Source organism: Didymosphaeria variabile (genome assembly GCF_027946475.1).
Source record: "Didymosphaeria variabile strain IMI 356815 chromosome Unknown scaffold_2, whole genome shotgun sequence".
Lineage (NCBI taxonomy): Eukaryota > Fungi > Ascomycota > Dothideomycetes > Pleosporales > Didymosphaeriaceae > Didymosphaeria > Didymosphaeria variabile.
In genome coordinates this window covers 3090028-3106516 of record NW_026611621.1, presented here as the reverse complement: position 1 = coordinate 3106516, position 16489 = coordinate 3090028, and the positions used below count along the sequence as shown (strand labels likewise).

General features: G+C 52.1%; 4 protein-coding genes across 4 annotated transcripts; 1 reads left to right on the top strand and 3 right to left on the bottom strand.

Moving 5' to 3' along the window:
* Positions 1–5200: 5200 nt before the first annotated feature.
* Positions 5201–7129, bottom strand: N0V89_002720 (uncharacterized protein; the record flags this gene model as incomplete). The annotated part of the gene is made up of 1 exon (XM_056211527.1): positions 5201–7129. One exon carries the CDS (start codon positions 7127–7129, stop codon positions 5201–5203), a length of 1929 nt encoding a protein of 642 aa, XP_056075000.1.
* Positions 7130–9394: 2265 nt separating this feature from the next.
* N0V89_002719 (uncharacterized protein) lies at positions 9395–11724 on the bottom strand (the record flags this gene model as incomplete). Its single annotated transcript, XM_056211526.1, has 2 exons — positions 9395–11365; positions 11413–11724. 2 exons carry the CDS (start codon positions 11722–11724, stop codon positions 9395–9397), a joined length of 2283 nt encoding a protein of 760 aa, XP_056074999.1.
* A 1526-nt stretch (positions 11725–13250) lies between these two features.
* Positions 13251–14328, top strand: N0V89_002718 (uncharacterized protein; the record flags this gene model as incomplete). The annotated part of the gene is made up of 2 exons (XM_056211525.1): positions 13251–13418; positions 13465–14328. The coding sequence occupies 2 exons, from the start codon at positions 13251–13253 to the stop codon at positions 14326–14328; spliced, it is 1032 nt and encodes a 343-aa protein (XP_056074998.1).
* A 565-nt stretch (positions 14329–14893) lies between these two features.
* N0V89_002717 (uncharacterized protein) lies at positions 14894–16206 on the bottom strand (the record flags this gene model as incomplete). The annotated part of the gene is made up of 3 exons (XM_056211524.1): positions 14894–15671; positions 15772–15897; positions 16067–16206. The coding sequence occupies 3 exons, from the start codon at positions 16204–16206 to the stop codon at positions 14894–14896; spliced, it is 1044 nt and encodes a 347-aa protein (XP_056074997.1).
* Between the last annotated feature and the right edge of the window lie 283 nt (positions 16207–16489).

The following is a 16489-nucleotide window of genomic DNA, read 5'->3' as shown; positions in this document are numbered from 1 at the left end:
GCATGTTCCCCACACGCAACTATATCGGTAATGACGAAATCTACAGGGCGCGCTCCTGAGCATGGTCGCTCTTCCCAGTCATGTGATTGTGGGGCGTGAACGAGCCGTCGAGCTGGATTTTGACCAATCGGGCGGAAAGGATGCCGACAAACGGACGCTCACAGCTAGTCTTCTCTGGTACCGCAGATGGATGCCATTGCGACCACCACCGCACAACCATGACTGCTATCCCGGAGAGCGAATACCACGCACACACTGAGACGAAGGGCGCGGTCATCTCCATTCAGACTCGTCCATCAATGCCCCTTTTCAGTCATGGTCGCATGTGCCCAGTGCAGACAGAGAAAGGCATGTCTCATTCCATAACCAGCAGGTCTCAACTAATCTTCCACATTAGGTTCGCTGCCAGGGCGGTCCAATCACCTGTGATGCATGCACACGACTGGGGTTTCAATGCTCAATGGGGCTGGCAACTACACCTTCATCCGGAACTGGCAGCGCACCTGTCCCGACTGCCCCTCAGCAGCGAGGTGCACGAGCCTGCGATACCTGTCGCTCGCAGAGGTCGCGGTGCTCGGGCGAGACACCGAGCTGCTCTCGCTGTCGGCAACTCAGCCTTCAGTGTAGCTATACCTTGTCCATTCGCCAATACCGAGGAGAGGAGCGCCGTCGCAGGCGTGTTTCTTCAACGAATGCACCGGCTCCGGACCTGCAGGATGAGGTCGAAAAATCTGTGCATAGCACGCCGACAACCGGCAGTGAGTTAGTAGCAAGCCCCGCAACTTCCGCATCGGAGCGCCTGGATAGGTAAGTGCTTCACGATGTATGAAGCACCTCCCACTTATGAGCTCTAGGTCTCTGGGGTGCTCTAGGGCAGTGATTCGACACCATATCGACGCCTACTTCGAGCATATATTCCCGATACCAATCTTCGGTTTCCTTCATCGAGCCGACCTGCTAGCCCAGTATGCGTCGGGAGCTGCATCCACTGCGCTTTTGCTCGCAGTTTGCAGCGTCTCATCACGCTTCTTGTCCTCAGCACATGAGAGTGCTATTCAGGTCAAGTCATGGGCTGAACTAGCAGAGATCATGGTTTTTCAGAGTCTGGGGAAGACCAGCCTTGCTACTATCCAAACCCTGATCATTTTGGCACAATATCATGCTCATAATCATCAGAATGGCAAGAGCTTCCAATACGTGGCGTTGGCGGTTCGTATGGCGTACCTCCTCAAGTTGCACAAGGAGAACACAAAACTAGCCTTCCTCGAACAAGAAAGTCGTCGACGGACAATTTGGTGTTTATTCACGCTGGACCGATTTTACGGAGGCGGTGTACCGGAGTTCATTCTTTTACCGGCGACGACCATGCAAGTGCAGCTACCGTGCCTGGATCGGTACTTTTTATTGGATATGCCGGTCAGCACGCCACGCCTTTATGATGAAGCAGAGACCAGATCTGAGCAACCAATTTCCACCTTCATCCTACGCGTCTTGGATGTCCGCAACCGCATTCTCCAATACACGAAACGGCTCTTGGATACTTCTTCTAGTCCAGAAAGCTCTTTGGTGCAGTTCCAGACTTTCGAGCGGGAGCTCAAAGTCATAGAACAATCTCTTCCCACCGAATTCGCATTCAGTCCGCGAGCCTACCAACTCCGTGCATTCTCACCCGAGCGTACGACATACATCGTCTTGCATCTCCACTTCCACCACTGCCATTGCGAGCTCTACCGACTACTGAACCCAGGATACCGTGAAGCTCTACCTCAAGCCGTTGTATCCTCAACATCGCCTGATCTTGTTGCATACGCGCATGCCAAATGCTTAGAACACGCGCTCTCTATTGGGCAGATCGTTGCGACGACATACGAGCTAACCGAGAATGATCCCTGGGTAACAGACAGTGCGTGTTTCGTCATTCTGTATCAGGCGTCGTGCGCGATTCTGTACGCCTGTCACCGCGATAGCCCGGCCTACACGATGAGCGCGGAAACCGCCCGACGTTATTTTGTCGCATTTATAGCGACGCTGCAAAGTCTGCTACGGTACTTCCCTAGGTACACTATCTATGTCAACGATATCCGAAATATGCTGCGAAGCATTGACGAGCCTGATGCTCCTCTACCTGCTCAGAAGGCTTCGGTGGAAGTCGACTTCCGCGCGCGCCCAGTACCTAGCGAAGAGCACTCCGATGGGGACAATACAGCGACACAGACGAGTACTATGAGAGTTGCTGATGCCACGGGCCAGATCGGGCCGCGAGTTGATGAGACGAATACGGCTCCGTTACATGGCCCAGAGGGTGTATCGTCGCATGCAGAGCTTCTCGATAGCAATCAGTATTCAATGTTTTCTGAGCTAGGGCCGGATCCGTATGACATAGACTTCACAGCGGATCTGAATCAGGGGGATACTTTGGGACTGGGCAGATGCATTGGGGTCGGGCTTCAATTTGTGAACATCAGATGGCGAAGCCAGATCGAGTACCGATGCACTGTATTAAAGAAAACCCTCTGGACGCAGGTAAAATCCTCGGGGGAAAGCCCACACTCGGATCCGTACGCCGCCTCCCACCTGTGGTGTTCTGAGTAGACCCAGAACACAGTACCTTGCCCGATTGTCAGCTTGGTGCTAGAGCGAGCAACAAACAGTATGGGAGAATCCTATGTCTATTTGCAATCACTCACTTTGAAGAACCATCGGCATACCCACAACGCAAGGCAGAATAAAGAGCATCGTCATTTGAGCAGTAGCGATGAACCTTTCGGACCGTCTCGCATCAGCGCTGCGCAGCGGAGCGGTGCTTTCCCATGTCACATGACACTGATATTAGGTATAGGCATCAGCTCGAAGATACCATGGTAGACACAATCGACAGTCCATCTCACCAGCGGCCAAGGTTCCCCGCACCTGCTGAGCCGCTTCGATAAGCAACGACGAGCTAACATTTTACTCCCGCGAGTCTAATTCACTAGCCTTTCCCGTCCACAAAATGCTTTCCTCAATCTCGTCTTTCGCGAAAGAACTACCACGGCATGCACCTCCCCCGAACGTCACAATCACCGGCTCCCGAATCCCTGCCGATGGCACCCCACCACACCTCGTCAGCCTCGATACCCGGCCCGCAGCAGATGATGCTACAGACTCATTTCTCATCCGCATTCCCGACGTGCGCAAGTACTGGGTCACAAGAGACGGGTCCCAATTTCGCGACATACACAGATTAGAAGTTCAGGAAATGTAAGAGTTCTTACAACCATATAATCTTCTTCCCATGTTTTATCTTTGGAAAGGCCTTCATCCAAGACAGCGATTGCGCGTACCAACGCAGCGAATTTTACTACAGGAACATTATGCCTCCTGTGCAGGCGTCTACTATATGTTCTGGAGTTTCGCTTTGGATGATCTACCCCAGAATAAGGATGCTCGGAGCTGGATCAATGAAGATCGGGAGAGAATTCATTCATATAAGGGAGATGTCTTCCTTGTCAAAGTCGCGCCTCACGAGGACGAGCACGAGGGTTTGGTGGCATATGAAGATGTTGTTCCAACCTTCCTTGAGGTTCTGGAAAAATCCCCATCTTAGGGTCAGTGATCAATCTTAATTGAATGTGTTTTCCATGCGCTGACTGTTCCTAGGCGAGGATGGCTGTTCATTATGTACAAATGGGAGATTACCGCGTTATATGGAAAGGGAAAGTTTGGATAATGAGGAGTAGGCTTTCCTTCTGAATTGACCAGCATCCAGTATTCTGAGCTTTTCGGAGCATCGTTGTCGGCATGTTGTGGTTGATAGCACAGGCGAATGCGACCCAGATTGTCATTTTATTTATGGACCATTTGATGGAAGCAATGTTGCGTTAGCGCAGCTCGCAATTGTCTTTGATAGTATCTACTATGTTGATGACTACCATGCTAATGGCTACGTGTCTGCCTTCACCCAGGTCACACCCCACGTCCACGTGGTATCGATTGCGCCACGCTAGCCGTCTTGAGGCCCATTGATAGAGTCTTCACTCGCGCCCGTCCTGCTCCCCATTCCAGGCAACAGATAGCACAACACAGATATACCACTGCGACTGCAGTTCCTTGCCCCGGCGGGCCCACGCAGGCCCCTACAGGTCATTGAACTATCGCCGCAACCTCCTGTAACCCCTCTAGGCGCCCCGCCGCATTCTTCAATGGCGTAGCCCGGACAAGCCTACCTAAGTACCGTAATCCACTAGCACCTACCGCTACTGTGGATATGAACAGCACCGATCGGTCGAGTGCATTGGGGAGCGGGGTTTCGTGAACTTCAGCTAAACATGGAGCACATGCGAGCAACTGCGAACCCGAACTAGGTGGCCGAAACTATCGAAACCTTGTTCACCAAGACTACGTCATAAAGCTCCGCTCGTGCCCCCAGAGGCCCATGTTTGATTCAAGGGCAATGGTGACGTACACGTTCATAGTAATTCGACAATAGAATGATCAAGTGCACGACATGCCGCAAGTAAAGCTACGCTAGTTGTTGATCACGCATATCGACAATGGTTCGATCATCAAAAAGATGCTAGCACCACTGCAGCAAGCCATCGACGTGCGTAAGCCCCGGACACAAGTGGAACTATCCACTATGTCCATCCCTGGTTTGCTTGAGTTCCGCTGACTTGTCATGTCTCTGGTACCTCGAATGCTGAAAGACCCGATGCACCAACCGTATGTACAGGGGTTACTAGTAACATGCTATTTGAGTACTTATTACTCGGCTGACTACACGATTGTCGACGACAACGGCACACCGGCCAACATAGACATTGAACAGGTCTGAGGTATATAACTGATGATTTTCCTGGTCGAGGGAGTCTGAATCCTGCGCTTATCAGCAGTAAGCTCGTGACAAAGCTTGAAAAGCACTGCAGAATAAGGAGTGTTTAAAGTTGGATTCAATTCCACGAACTATCCTATATGTTCCTTCACTCATCTCCAATCCTCCGTATCTCAATCTATTCCACGAGTCTTCCAAGCATCATCCCAAGCGCATCCAAATGAAGAATTACAATAAATACTCAGTAGTCTAAAAGTCGTGACGTCGCGGCTATGCCAGAAAGAAGAGTGCCTGCGAAGCGTTGAAGTCAAGGAAAGTCGTGAACAAAAGGAATGTGGGACCCAATGTGGGTAAGTATGTCCAGAACGCTAAAGTAGGTTTATTTATGGCTTAGTAGGTCTTGTAGCCGGTGGCAGGGGTGGGCACAGCATAACCGGGCTCAGAAGAGGGCTCAACGTAGCCGGGAGTGCTGGAGGGAGCCACCGGAGTGCTTGAGGGGACGACGTAGCCGGGTGTGCTGGAGGGAACCTCGTAGCCCTTGCTGCTGGAAGGCGTCTCGGTGGGGTAGACCATGGTCGAGGAGCTGGAGGGAACCTCATAACCCTTAGACGAGCTGGAAGGAGTCTCATAGCCCTTGGAAGAAGACGAAGAGGTAGGCTTGACCGGATAAGAGCTGGAGCTTGAAGGAGTCTCGTATCCCTTGGAAGAGGACGGAGAAGTAGGCTTCACAGGGTAAGAGCTGGAGCTGGAAGGAGTCTCGTATCCCTTGGAAGAGGAAGCAGGGCCGGTGGGAGTCAAGTAGTAGCAGCCGTCGATGAGTTTGCATTGCTGGCCTGTTGGGTACTGGTGAGCTGGGTTGCAGCTGTAGCGTCCCTTACTGTCGGTCGAACCGGGTGCCGGGCATGCAGAAGACGTGGGCTTGACTGGATAGCCGGTACCGCTTGGGACCGAAGAGTGGCCAATGGGGCCGGTTGGGTAAATTGGCGTAGAAACCGGGGGCTTAGGGCCAGGGGTGTGGATCGAAGAGTGCTCGACGGGATAGGAGCTTGAAGGAGCAGGGCCCGGACCGTAGGACGTCTCAACGTGGTAGGTAGGCTTGGGGGGCAGAACGGTCACGGTCACGGTCTGCGGGTGGCCGTTTTCGGTCACGGTGTAGGTCTTTGTTTCGTACTGGGGAACCTTGTAGACTGTCACCGTGGATGGCGGAGCACACTCGGATGCGTGCGGAGGCTGGGGGCCAACAGGGTAGCCGCCAGTAGGCTTGGGAGTGACGTACGTGGTGGTGTAGACGGTTGGAAAGTAAGTTGGGGTGAGGTAGGTTGAGTAGAACGTGGAGTATCCGTTGTGGCTCACAGGAGTGGAGTGAGGCACCCAAGAGTAGGTGCTGGTCGTGACGGTCTTGGTTTCAGTCATGTAGCTCGTGACCGTGTCCGTGATGGGAGTAGCAGTCGAGTAGGCCGAAGGGGTCGGCTTGGAGCTGTGGCTGTGGCCAGTTGGGTACCACACGTGCGAAGACTTAGAGCTGGGGGTGTGGGTAGGATATCCGCTGTGCTCCGAGGAGGACTTGGTAGGATAGCCGCTGTGCTCGGACTTAGAAGAGCTTCCAGTTGGGTAACCCATAGAGGAAGAGCTGCTTCCCGTAGGGTAATAGCCGCTGTGCTCGGACTTGGAGCTGGAAGTGTGAGTGGGATATCCGCTGTGCTCCGAGGAGGACTTGGTAGGATAGCCGCTGTGCTCGGACTTAGAAGAGCTTCCAGTTGGGTAACCCATAGAGGAAGAGCTGCTTCCCGTAGGGTAATAGCCGCTGTGCTCGGACTTGGAGCTGGAAGTGTGAGTGGGATATCCACTGTGCTCCGAGGAGGACTTGGTAGGATAGCCACTGTGCTCGGACTTGGAAGAGCTTCCAGTTGGGTAACTCATAGAGGAAGAGCTGCTTCCCGTGGGGTAACCCATGGAGGAGCTGCTTCCTGTTGGGTAGCCAGAGCTTGAAGGCTTCACGCTGGAGCTGCTTTCATGCGGGTAAACAGAGCTCGAGGGCTTGACAGAGGAGCTTGAAGGGGTCTCATAGCCCTTCGAGCTGGAAGGAGTCTCGTAGCCCTTCGAGCTGGACGGGCTTGGGGTGTAGATAGGGTAACCAGGAGTCGTGGAAGGAGCCGGGACAGAATATCCAGGGGTTGAAGACGGCGCGGGGGCAGACGAGGAACCACCCGTGGGGTAAGGCTGGGGGTTGTAGCCAGCATTGTAACCGTCACGGCGTTCAAGAGGCTTGGCGACGGCAGCGCCGATCATGGCAGCGGCCGCGATGGAGACGGAACGCATGTTGAGGGGGGTTGAAGTTCTGTGCTGGTGACTGTCTCGAATTGAGTATTAGGGGTTCTCTGAGATGTCTGGAGGCGATCTGGAGCGAACGACTGATATTAAGGCGTAGCTAGCAAAAGCGAACGTGGCTAGGAAAGGGTATTAGATTATTGATCTGTGATGATGGGGGAGTAGATGGGCGACAGGAGCCAGATCCTTTATACAAATGAAGACTCTCCCCCTCGTAGCAATGTCCACCGGCAAGCAGCATAGCGTGACATTGTGCCAGTAGTGGCCCGGAGTCATTTGCTCGAAAAATGGACAGCACGGAGGCAACGCGCTGGAGAATACGGTGAATCAATAGCGCTGGACAGGGGCAGCTGAGAGAGTCGGCAAAGCATAGCCCTACCGTAATAACGTGGTGGCTGCCCTACGCTCTTGGGCACGCTGATCCTGTCTTGGATTGGTCATGGCAACGAAGGGCCCTATCGGGCTGTGGCTGGAGAGCAGCATGTCCAGCAGCGTGGGCGAACAGCACGAGTGGAGAGGGCGTTGTGGAGTCGCCCGTTTACTCGGTGTCGGCTGGACCGTGGGGCGCGGCTAATTTTAACACAAAGCCATGCGCCTGGCTGCAACCCGCCTAGCCGCTTCCCTTTCGGGCAGTCCAGCCGCTGATGTTGCACAGGGTTACAGCGCTGCTCTCCTCCAGCTGCTCGTGGAATACACACATTTTTATCGCCTTGAAGACCCACGTTCGTCATGGTCCACACGCTCACGCCACAGCCCTATTGTCGGTGTGTTCAGGTAAAGGGAGGGTCCTGGCTGGTCAGGCCGAGATCCCCCCGGTTGCTTCTTTGACCAGCGTCTTGCACGCTTCCAGCCTGCCCATCTAACCTCAATGTGGCGCAGGACAACGACTCTCGTTGCTTTGGCAATGCTTGACCATGTTATCGTCATGTCGCAGCGTGCACAATCACGGCACGCTGTCGCCCGATACTTCACCGGCCGATGGTTAGGGCCGCCGCTTATTCACCTCGGCAGACATGCGCCAGCCCGGATCGGGCATGTCAACGCGGAAAGGGACTAGCGCAAACCGCGCATCAACACAATGCAAGCATTGGGCACTTGCATCCGACGACTGCCCGTCTTCCATGCATGCGCTCATGTCACCTTCGCTGCTGACCTGGCCCACGGAGCCTCATGTTCGGCTTCCAGAACTGAGTACAGCCGTGGGCCTCCAACAAGGGACCTAACATGCGCTGCTTCTATATCGGCCAACAATCCATCACGGTTGCCGGCTCACTCCGCTCCAGCAACGCCTTCTCAGCGTCACTAGACCCGCTTTGTATTTGCAACAGCCGCGCCATTCCGATTTGTCTTGCGGACGGGTAAACGATACAGGCGCCCAACAAGTCAGAATAAGACGCCCTCAATACCGCGCGTCGGCAACCCATCTGTGTCGCCGTCGCCCTGCAAACACTCAGACTAAACGAGGCCCACAACGACATTCCTGCAACACGACTTCAAGAGGTAATCCACGGCAATACGGCTGCTCTTGGTGCCGAAACCATCTTTACAGATCAGCATGGGGACCCGAGCAGCATGTTCTTATCGAGCATCCCACTTATTGAATCTAATCTTCATGGGGGCATCTACCGAGGAGCACCCCTGAATAGGAGTTTTCCAAAGAAGCGGATGCATTTTAGTTAGCGAATCTCACCACAGTCAACTTGGCCATCTCCACTGACATGGCTCTGACTTCATCAAAGAGCAAAACAACTCAGTGAACATCATAATTACGGAGAGTGTGGTGCTACTGGTCGACTCCTCACCGTCCAATAGCGCCACTGGCGGCTGAACACGATCTGCGGCTTTGCGTCAGCGCCTCTATCACGCACGTTATGGAGCGGACACATGGATTGTCGACATAGCCGAGATTGCTTCAGCTTCTTACCCGATAGCTGAACGTTCTTTGATTCAGGTGTTTATTATGTTGAGTAGCTTTTTAGCAGCGTAGAGAACACGACGCGACACTAGCCACTGTGACGAGAAAGGCGTCAGCAACTCACCGATAGTAGGCAGAGACTTCACATCACTTTGTAAGGGGCGTGTTTTGTTGGCAAACGCTCATTTTGCCTCTAGACTACTCGTGAGGATTTGGATACTACGATCTGATATCATCCTCACTTCTAAATTACCAAAGAAGCGATCTATCTCATGGGTACGTATTATTGGAACTCCAAGGAGTTGGTCACCCTATAGGTCTGACAACAGCGTCTAGGATGCTCAGGTCGACAAATGCCCATCAAGGCGCCGAATCGCCTCGCAAATCTTCGCGTGCCACCATAGAGCACTTGACCACGAGAATTGCTGTATCACAGAGGGAGTCTTCGAACCTTCTCCTTCCTCCGCGGCCGAATCTCCCATATTGCGCAACCAATCGCCCCACACAAGTCGTTCGGTTTCTGCTACTTCGTCGGCCAGCTTCTGCTTAAAAAGCTGCATACCAGGCTTTGTCAACATCTCCTCATGAGCACTCTCAATAGCGTCCATGCAAGAAAAAGTCGTCTCCCACATGCGCTCAACCGATGTCTGTATCTCAATATCTTGCTGACCATATTCCAGGCTACCTGCTACCTCGACGACGACATCAAGCAGAATCCGTAGGATGTAGACTGCGTCTTGCGCACCAGCGGCCGAGGCTGACGAGGCTTTGTACAGCGCCTGCACAAATAATGCCATGTCGTTCATCGACTTCTCTCCAAATCCGAAGACTATCTTACTGTCTTGATCCTTCATGATCCTTGCGCGCGTTACCAACATATGAACAGCGTTGCACTCACGGATCTGTGAGACGTAGTCCATGGTGAAGTCAGTAATCGCTTGCGCCGTAACATCGAACCCGTGGACGGACTCGAAGCAGATACGCTTACTGTTGCATGGTCTCAAGGACTCTGCGTCACCGGCATCTGAAGAAGAGTTTGGAAGCGCAGAGGAAGTCTCGACCGCTTTAAGGAGATGTGTCCTCTGTGTCTCACTGATGGGAAATGACAGCTCTACCAGGACGTTGTTACGCCAGACATCGCCATCAAATACTGCTTCTGCATCCAGGACATAGTCAGGCAGCTGAAGTTGTGACCATGAGAAACTAACAAAATGCGCAGGTGGAGTCATTACTTCGGCGATCTGGAGCATCGTGTCGTCAAGCGCCTTCCACACAGGACGACGCATAGGTCCGCGAAGCTCGGGTGGCTCGCGGTAGATGCTCTTGCTTCCACGAGGTGGCTCATAATAACTGCTATACATCATTGGCTGCACATCGTCGGAGATATTCCCCGCATATAATTCTTCCTCGGCGTCTCGCTGTACATCTTCGTACAAAACAGGGTTCAACCCGTCCGGCTGATTGTCGTCGAAGTACATAACGAAGTCCTCAAGACCAGCGTTTGTTTGATCGTAGATGAACTCAGCGACCTCCAAATCCTCGTCTTCGCAGTCATCCCCTGCGCGGCGGAGTTGTCGTTCGCGCTCTGGAGGGTGTAGAAGGAGGTTCATGACTGTGAAGCCAATAGCGCGACCTGTCGCAGAATCGTAAAAGTAGACTGCTTGGCTGTGCTTGCGCTCCTCAGATCCGTAAAGCGAGGTATGGTAGAGCTGGGGCCTTGTCTCGTAGTCGGAATCGTTCAAAGATTGAGTTGAGACGTCCGAACTGTCCTGCTTCTGCGCGTCAGTAGCGAATAGGGAAGGGTAAACATAGTTTTCAAGGCTTTCATATTCACTGTAGATCTCTTCTAGGTCCCTTTCATCGTCGTAGAGATAGGATTGTACAGGGGGTAGCGGCTCTTGTCTGTACTCAACCTGCACCATGCCCACTTCGATACGATTCAAGGAATCTATTCCTGGGAGGAATTCAAGGCCTGGAATGAGGTGATGTAAAGGCAAAGTTGATAGATCCACAGATTCTCGAGCGGGCTCGCTCCGAGCGGAAGCACCTTCAGTCTTGGTCTTTTGTGCCTTATCTTCTACCACAAGGTCCTTCATCTCGTAGCCTTGGATGTCAGACACTTTATCCACGTTCCTGACAAATGAGTTAGATGCTCGAGCGATCTTATGTCGGGCAAGACTATCGTCACTCTGGGTCTCAGGTGTCTTAAATTCCTCCGCCATCTCATAACATTCTTCGTCAGACACTTCTTCCTCTTTCCCAAAAAGAGAACTAAGCTCCCAAACTACTGGGAGCTTGCCCTTAAAAAAGGACTGCTCTCCTCAGGGCTCTCCGCGTCGAAAAGGATATCGAAGCTCACGTTCCGGGCCTCAGCAGTCAAAGCCGCGAGCTGTGTCTGCTCAACTTGATACTGACTCGCAGTACCAGCGAGGCCCTTTTTAGCTCGCTTCGAGCTCTTCCTGTTACCATCGCCAGTGTAGTACTCCTCCACTGTAGCATAGATTGGCTCGTCGCCACTGAGGGAGATTACCACGATCCCGCGCTCACCTTTAGCCATGTTCGATGTGTTGATATCGTACTCGGCGTACTTTTCGAGCAGCTTCCTGGTGGAGGTGAACTTGGAGGGGGCCGCCGGTGCCTTCCTGACTAAATTAGCGACGGAGAAAGCCATCTTGGAGACTAATATGGCTATAATGTCGTGAGTTCAAGCGACTTGTGAGTTGAGGTAGAAACTTCTTTCAATCTGATCTCCGGGATCAGAAACCTGTCAGTCGAGCTTGAACTGTGGACCCCGAGGACGGTTGGGACAACGAGTAGAACCTGAGGCAGAAATCCTGTGAGATATGTACTGCGCGCTACATTGTGTAGACCTCTTATCAGCGGGCATTGTGTGCGTGATGGAAGGGATGAAGACAATAGGGACAAGGCAAATTCCTACAATTTAGTCGTTGACGACAAAGACGACAACAGTACATATGTATGGAAACGCTGGAAATAGCACATGATTGTCTCTTTGTGGTAAGGCACGTCGATGCAGCGCTTGCAACAGTCTGTAGTACGGCTCAAACAGCCTAGTACTATTACCGTACGTTTAGATAATGGGGTTGTACTATACAGATACAGTGTAGTAGTAAATAATGCTACTACTATCTATACCATCTATAATAATTAGCTTAATACTTGGAGAGGAATAACAATAGTAAGGATCTTACTATAGTATAGTAGAAATATAGTATAGTTGTAATCTTAGAATATTACGTATACTTAAAAACTTAGTATGGACCGTATAATATAATTAGTAGTATGTGCTATTGCAAGCCGGGCCTCGAGGACAGGAAAGTATCGATGGCCGAATGAACATCGGCATCCACGAAATTGCCAGAGTACATACGAGCTGGGACCGCACAGGTCGATAACCATCCCATCTTCCTACAGGGAACCTTTGGATAGTGTGGGGAGATTGTTGTGAGCGCCACGAAACTGGTGCTCTTTGTAGTGTAAGCTCTTGATGTGGTTGCCACAGGCTGTCTTTAGGGTAAAGCCGCCTAAGTTTCGCTTCTGAGGCCAATACTATGTGTCTTGCAAGATACCTCCTAGCAGGTAATTTAGAAGAGCATGCCGCAATCTTTAATAGCAGGTGCTGGAGGCCTCTTCATTTTGCCAAGGGTTCTTAGCGGGATGAGAGCTAATGTGACAGAGGACTGGACGTGCAGGCGCATATTTGCTGTTCCGAATGCCGCATGCCAGAGAGCGCTGCCGAATCCCTCAACGTTGACAGGAAACTAATCTGGTATTATTGCGTTCGTCGAGGGAGAACCGGACTGTAGGCTAGAGTGCCTAATTCCGATATACTGACTTGCGATCCACTCCACACTTGGCGCCGAGGCACCAAGATCGCTACATCCTTCGCGAATGGATAGTCCGAACCCCACGTGTGTTTGGGAAGACATCTGGTTGCTGGATAGTCCTGGTGGCGTGGAGATGATCAACACGTGGGCACGTGTCTGTATACTACAGTGGGCAGGTGAGTACATGGATCAGAGGCGGCCTCAAATATCGTCTTGGAGGTGGCTTGGATAATTGGGGCATTGAACTATCGAAAAAGGTGATGGCGTCATGGAGAAATGGTATAAAGTAAAGGGTGGTGCAAGGGACTGCAGTGTTGTGCGAGACCAATCCTGTGTTTCGAGAGCAACCATGTTTGGTAAGACCTTTGTTTCTTCACTCGCTCTCCTGGCTATCACCAGCGCGAACCCGTTGGAGGTCAGGATTACAAAGGAGAAGGCTCCCAAGCCGGAAAAGAAGTGTGCAGAGTTTGATTATGAGAAGTTGAGCCTGCGAGAGATCGGTCAGAGGAACACCCTTGTAAGTCGCACATCCCGTGAATAGAATCTTTCTCTGATGTATGCAGGATTGGCGCATGTACCTTTTGCACCGAGATGAACCCATTTCCTTCTGGCACGATGTTCCTCTATATCCAGATCCAAGCAACAAGAACATCATCAATTTCGTAGTCGAGATCCCTAGATGGACAGATGGGAAAATCGAAACTCGTCGCCCGGAAGCTTTGAACCCGATATTCCATGATGAAAAGGACGGCGCACCGCGATATGTTGAGAGCGTATGGCCGCACAAAAGCTATCCATTCCTGTACGGCAGCATCCCGCAAACCTGGGAGAATCCCAACTTGAACCACACCTTCACCGGGTTTCCCGGAGATAAGGATCCTATGGACCTCTTCGACATTAGCAGAGACGATGGTTACACTGGTCAGATCAAGCAGGTCAAGCTCCTTGGCGGTCTTGCTGTGAACGATGGTGATGAGACCGATTGGAAGATGCTGGGTATCGACGTGAAGGATCCGTTAGCCGCGCTCGTCAACACCTATGAGGATGTCGAGAAGTATCGTCCTGGTACAGTTCAGGCGTTTCGCGATTGGTTCACCTACTACAAGGTCGCACGTGGGGATGATATTATTCCTATCATTGGAGAGACGTATCAGAACGTTTCATTTGTGGTAGACACAGTTGAGGAGAGCCACAAGTATTGGCAAGACCTAGTCAGTGGTAAGGAGGATCCAGGGAAAATCTCAATAGTGCAAACATCTCAGATCAATCTGTCAAGCTGGATCCCCTGCAAGGACGCCAGGAAGAAGCTAAATATCCCGAAGAAGGGTTCGAAGCCACAGGAACCCGCTGAAAAGCCGGAGAAGTACCACTGGTGGTACTACCTCAGTTCCGAGAAGAAACTCATTGAGGTTCCCGGGTCATCATAGACAGACACAGATCTGCGAAGATAATGAAAGACAATATTAGCATACACACGTACCTAATCTGGCTGCAATACTATTTCATCCTTACCCCTCCGTGTGCTGCTCCAGTAGCCAAGTTTAATAGACCCAGACGCTTGCTTCTCGAATATGGAAACGATGGGTTGTCTAAAGGGCACTTGCGTCCTTTTGACGAGTTACATGCACTGGCAAAATCTCGCCAAATGCGCTCCATCCTACTACACGATGGAGATCAATAATGCGTCTGTGCGTGGTGAAGGAGACGATGGCCGGGAAGTGAAGTGGACGATGAACGATGCCGCTTCGCACGTGTGGACGTCACTGTGATCCGGGGTAGGGAAACGCATCCCTCTTTGGCCTAGTGCGCCTGCTCCATATCCGACGCTCAGCCATTCAAGGCTTTCGGGCGACCAAACATCACTGCAGATACATGATTACACTTTAACACGCTACACATATATAAGATGAGGAGAAAATATTATCTTTGATGGATGCTATTCCAGCCACTGACTCGAAGCCCTCTGTCAGATAGGCGAGCACTGCCGCGCTCTCACAGCTCAACAACTAGCTTCGTCGCACTGACACCTGCTTTGGACCTCTTTAGTCCCTCATTGACATAGTCGAGCCCCTTTCCGACGATCGTGGATGGTGGGATGCATTGCAGCTTCCCCGATCGTAGCGCTGGCGTGACAAAGTCTTCCCAGACCGGCGATGCGATCTCGTTGACGGCGAAGATCATACCTACCTGGACATTGTCAGGTACATCCGAGGGAGGAGGGTGTACGCAAGCGAGGTGACCCCCGCCAAGCTTCGCAAGTATGCCGAGACTATGGGCGTACGTCTCAGGGATCGAGATGGCGTCGAAAATGCCCACAAAGTGTGATGTTCCCACGGCCGCAACGACCTTTTCCACAAGAGAAGGGTCTTTGTGATCGAATGTATCAGCGGCTCCGCAACGTTTGCTGAGTTCGAGATTGTGAGCGCCAGAGATAGCGATAACGTTGATGCCAGCGGCGATAGCTATTTGAGTAGTCATAGATCCTACTGAAGAAGAGCCGCCATAGACCACGAGTGTCTTGCCTGTCGAAGGCATGGGTTCGATTGAGGGGTATGGTAGACCAAGAGCGGGCGTCAGAACCCCTGGCATGCATGGGCCGGGTGCCTTGACCGAGAGAGCACAAACGGCAGCTTCCAATGCAAAGGGTACAACGACGCCATCGGTGAAAGAGATGGAGCTGGGAAGTATAGCTGCCTTGTTGGCCGGAACGACAGTATAGAGAGCATATGCGCCATCCTGAGGGCGTCCACTGACAAGGTTGACGGTGTGCCTAGGATTATCAGCCTTGCAACATGACAGCCCACGATTAGATCAGGCCACAACTAAACTGCAGAAGTTGGGAGTGCTATTGTGGCATCGAACAAACTTACCCGATGACGCGGTCTCCTTCCTTGAAACGATCCACGCCGTGTCCAACTTCGAACACCTCACCTGCCACGTCGCACCCGAATACTGCAGGCCACTGCTGGATGAAGACACCAGAGTCCTGCATATGCCTAAAGATGGTGGTACAAAGTCAGTGTGCCGTTCACAGATCAGGGAAGTGGATGTAGTAGATGTTCCGGCCAGCTGCTAATGCAAGGTTTCAGACCTAAAGGTGCAAAGCCTTAAGTCTTAGACAATCGCCCAACATGAACACCCACTTTGTACCCGGACGTTGCGTACCAATCTAGCGGGTTGATTGCAACGGCAGCATTCTTCACAACGATCTCGCCAGAACCGGCCGTGGGTAGAGGGGCGTCAGAGACCTCAAGGGCTTCGCCGGCTTCTTTGAGCCATGCAGCTTGATTTTTCGGAGCTGCCATTTTCGGGTGTCGATTTTCAAAGTCGGATTTATTGTTCAAAGAACGAACGTGGAAGCTGCGCGATGGAAAATCTACTACTCACGGCAGCGACACAGCTTAAATACGCTGTGTTATGGAGACAACCGGAGCGACATAGAGACATGATTTCCAATGCTATTTCAAAGCGTATAGGGAAGTGCGCGGAAATGTATACCTGCGCAAGACACTCGAGGCGCACGATTGGACGATGTCTGGGACAGTCTGATTAATCGAGAGTTGAGGCTCTGAGGAACAACACCATGCG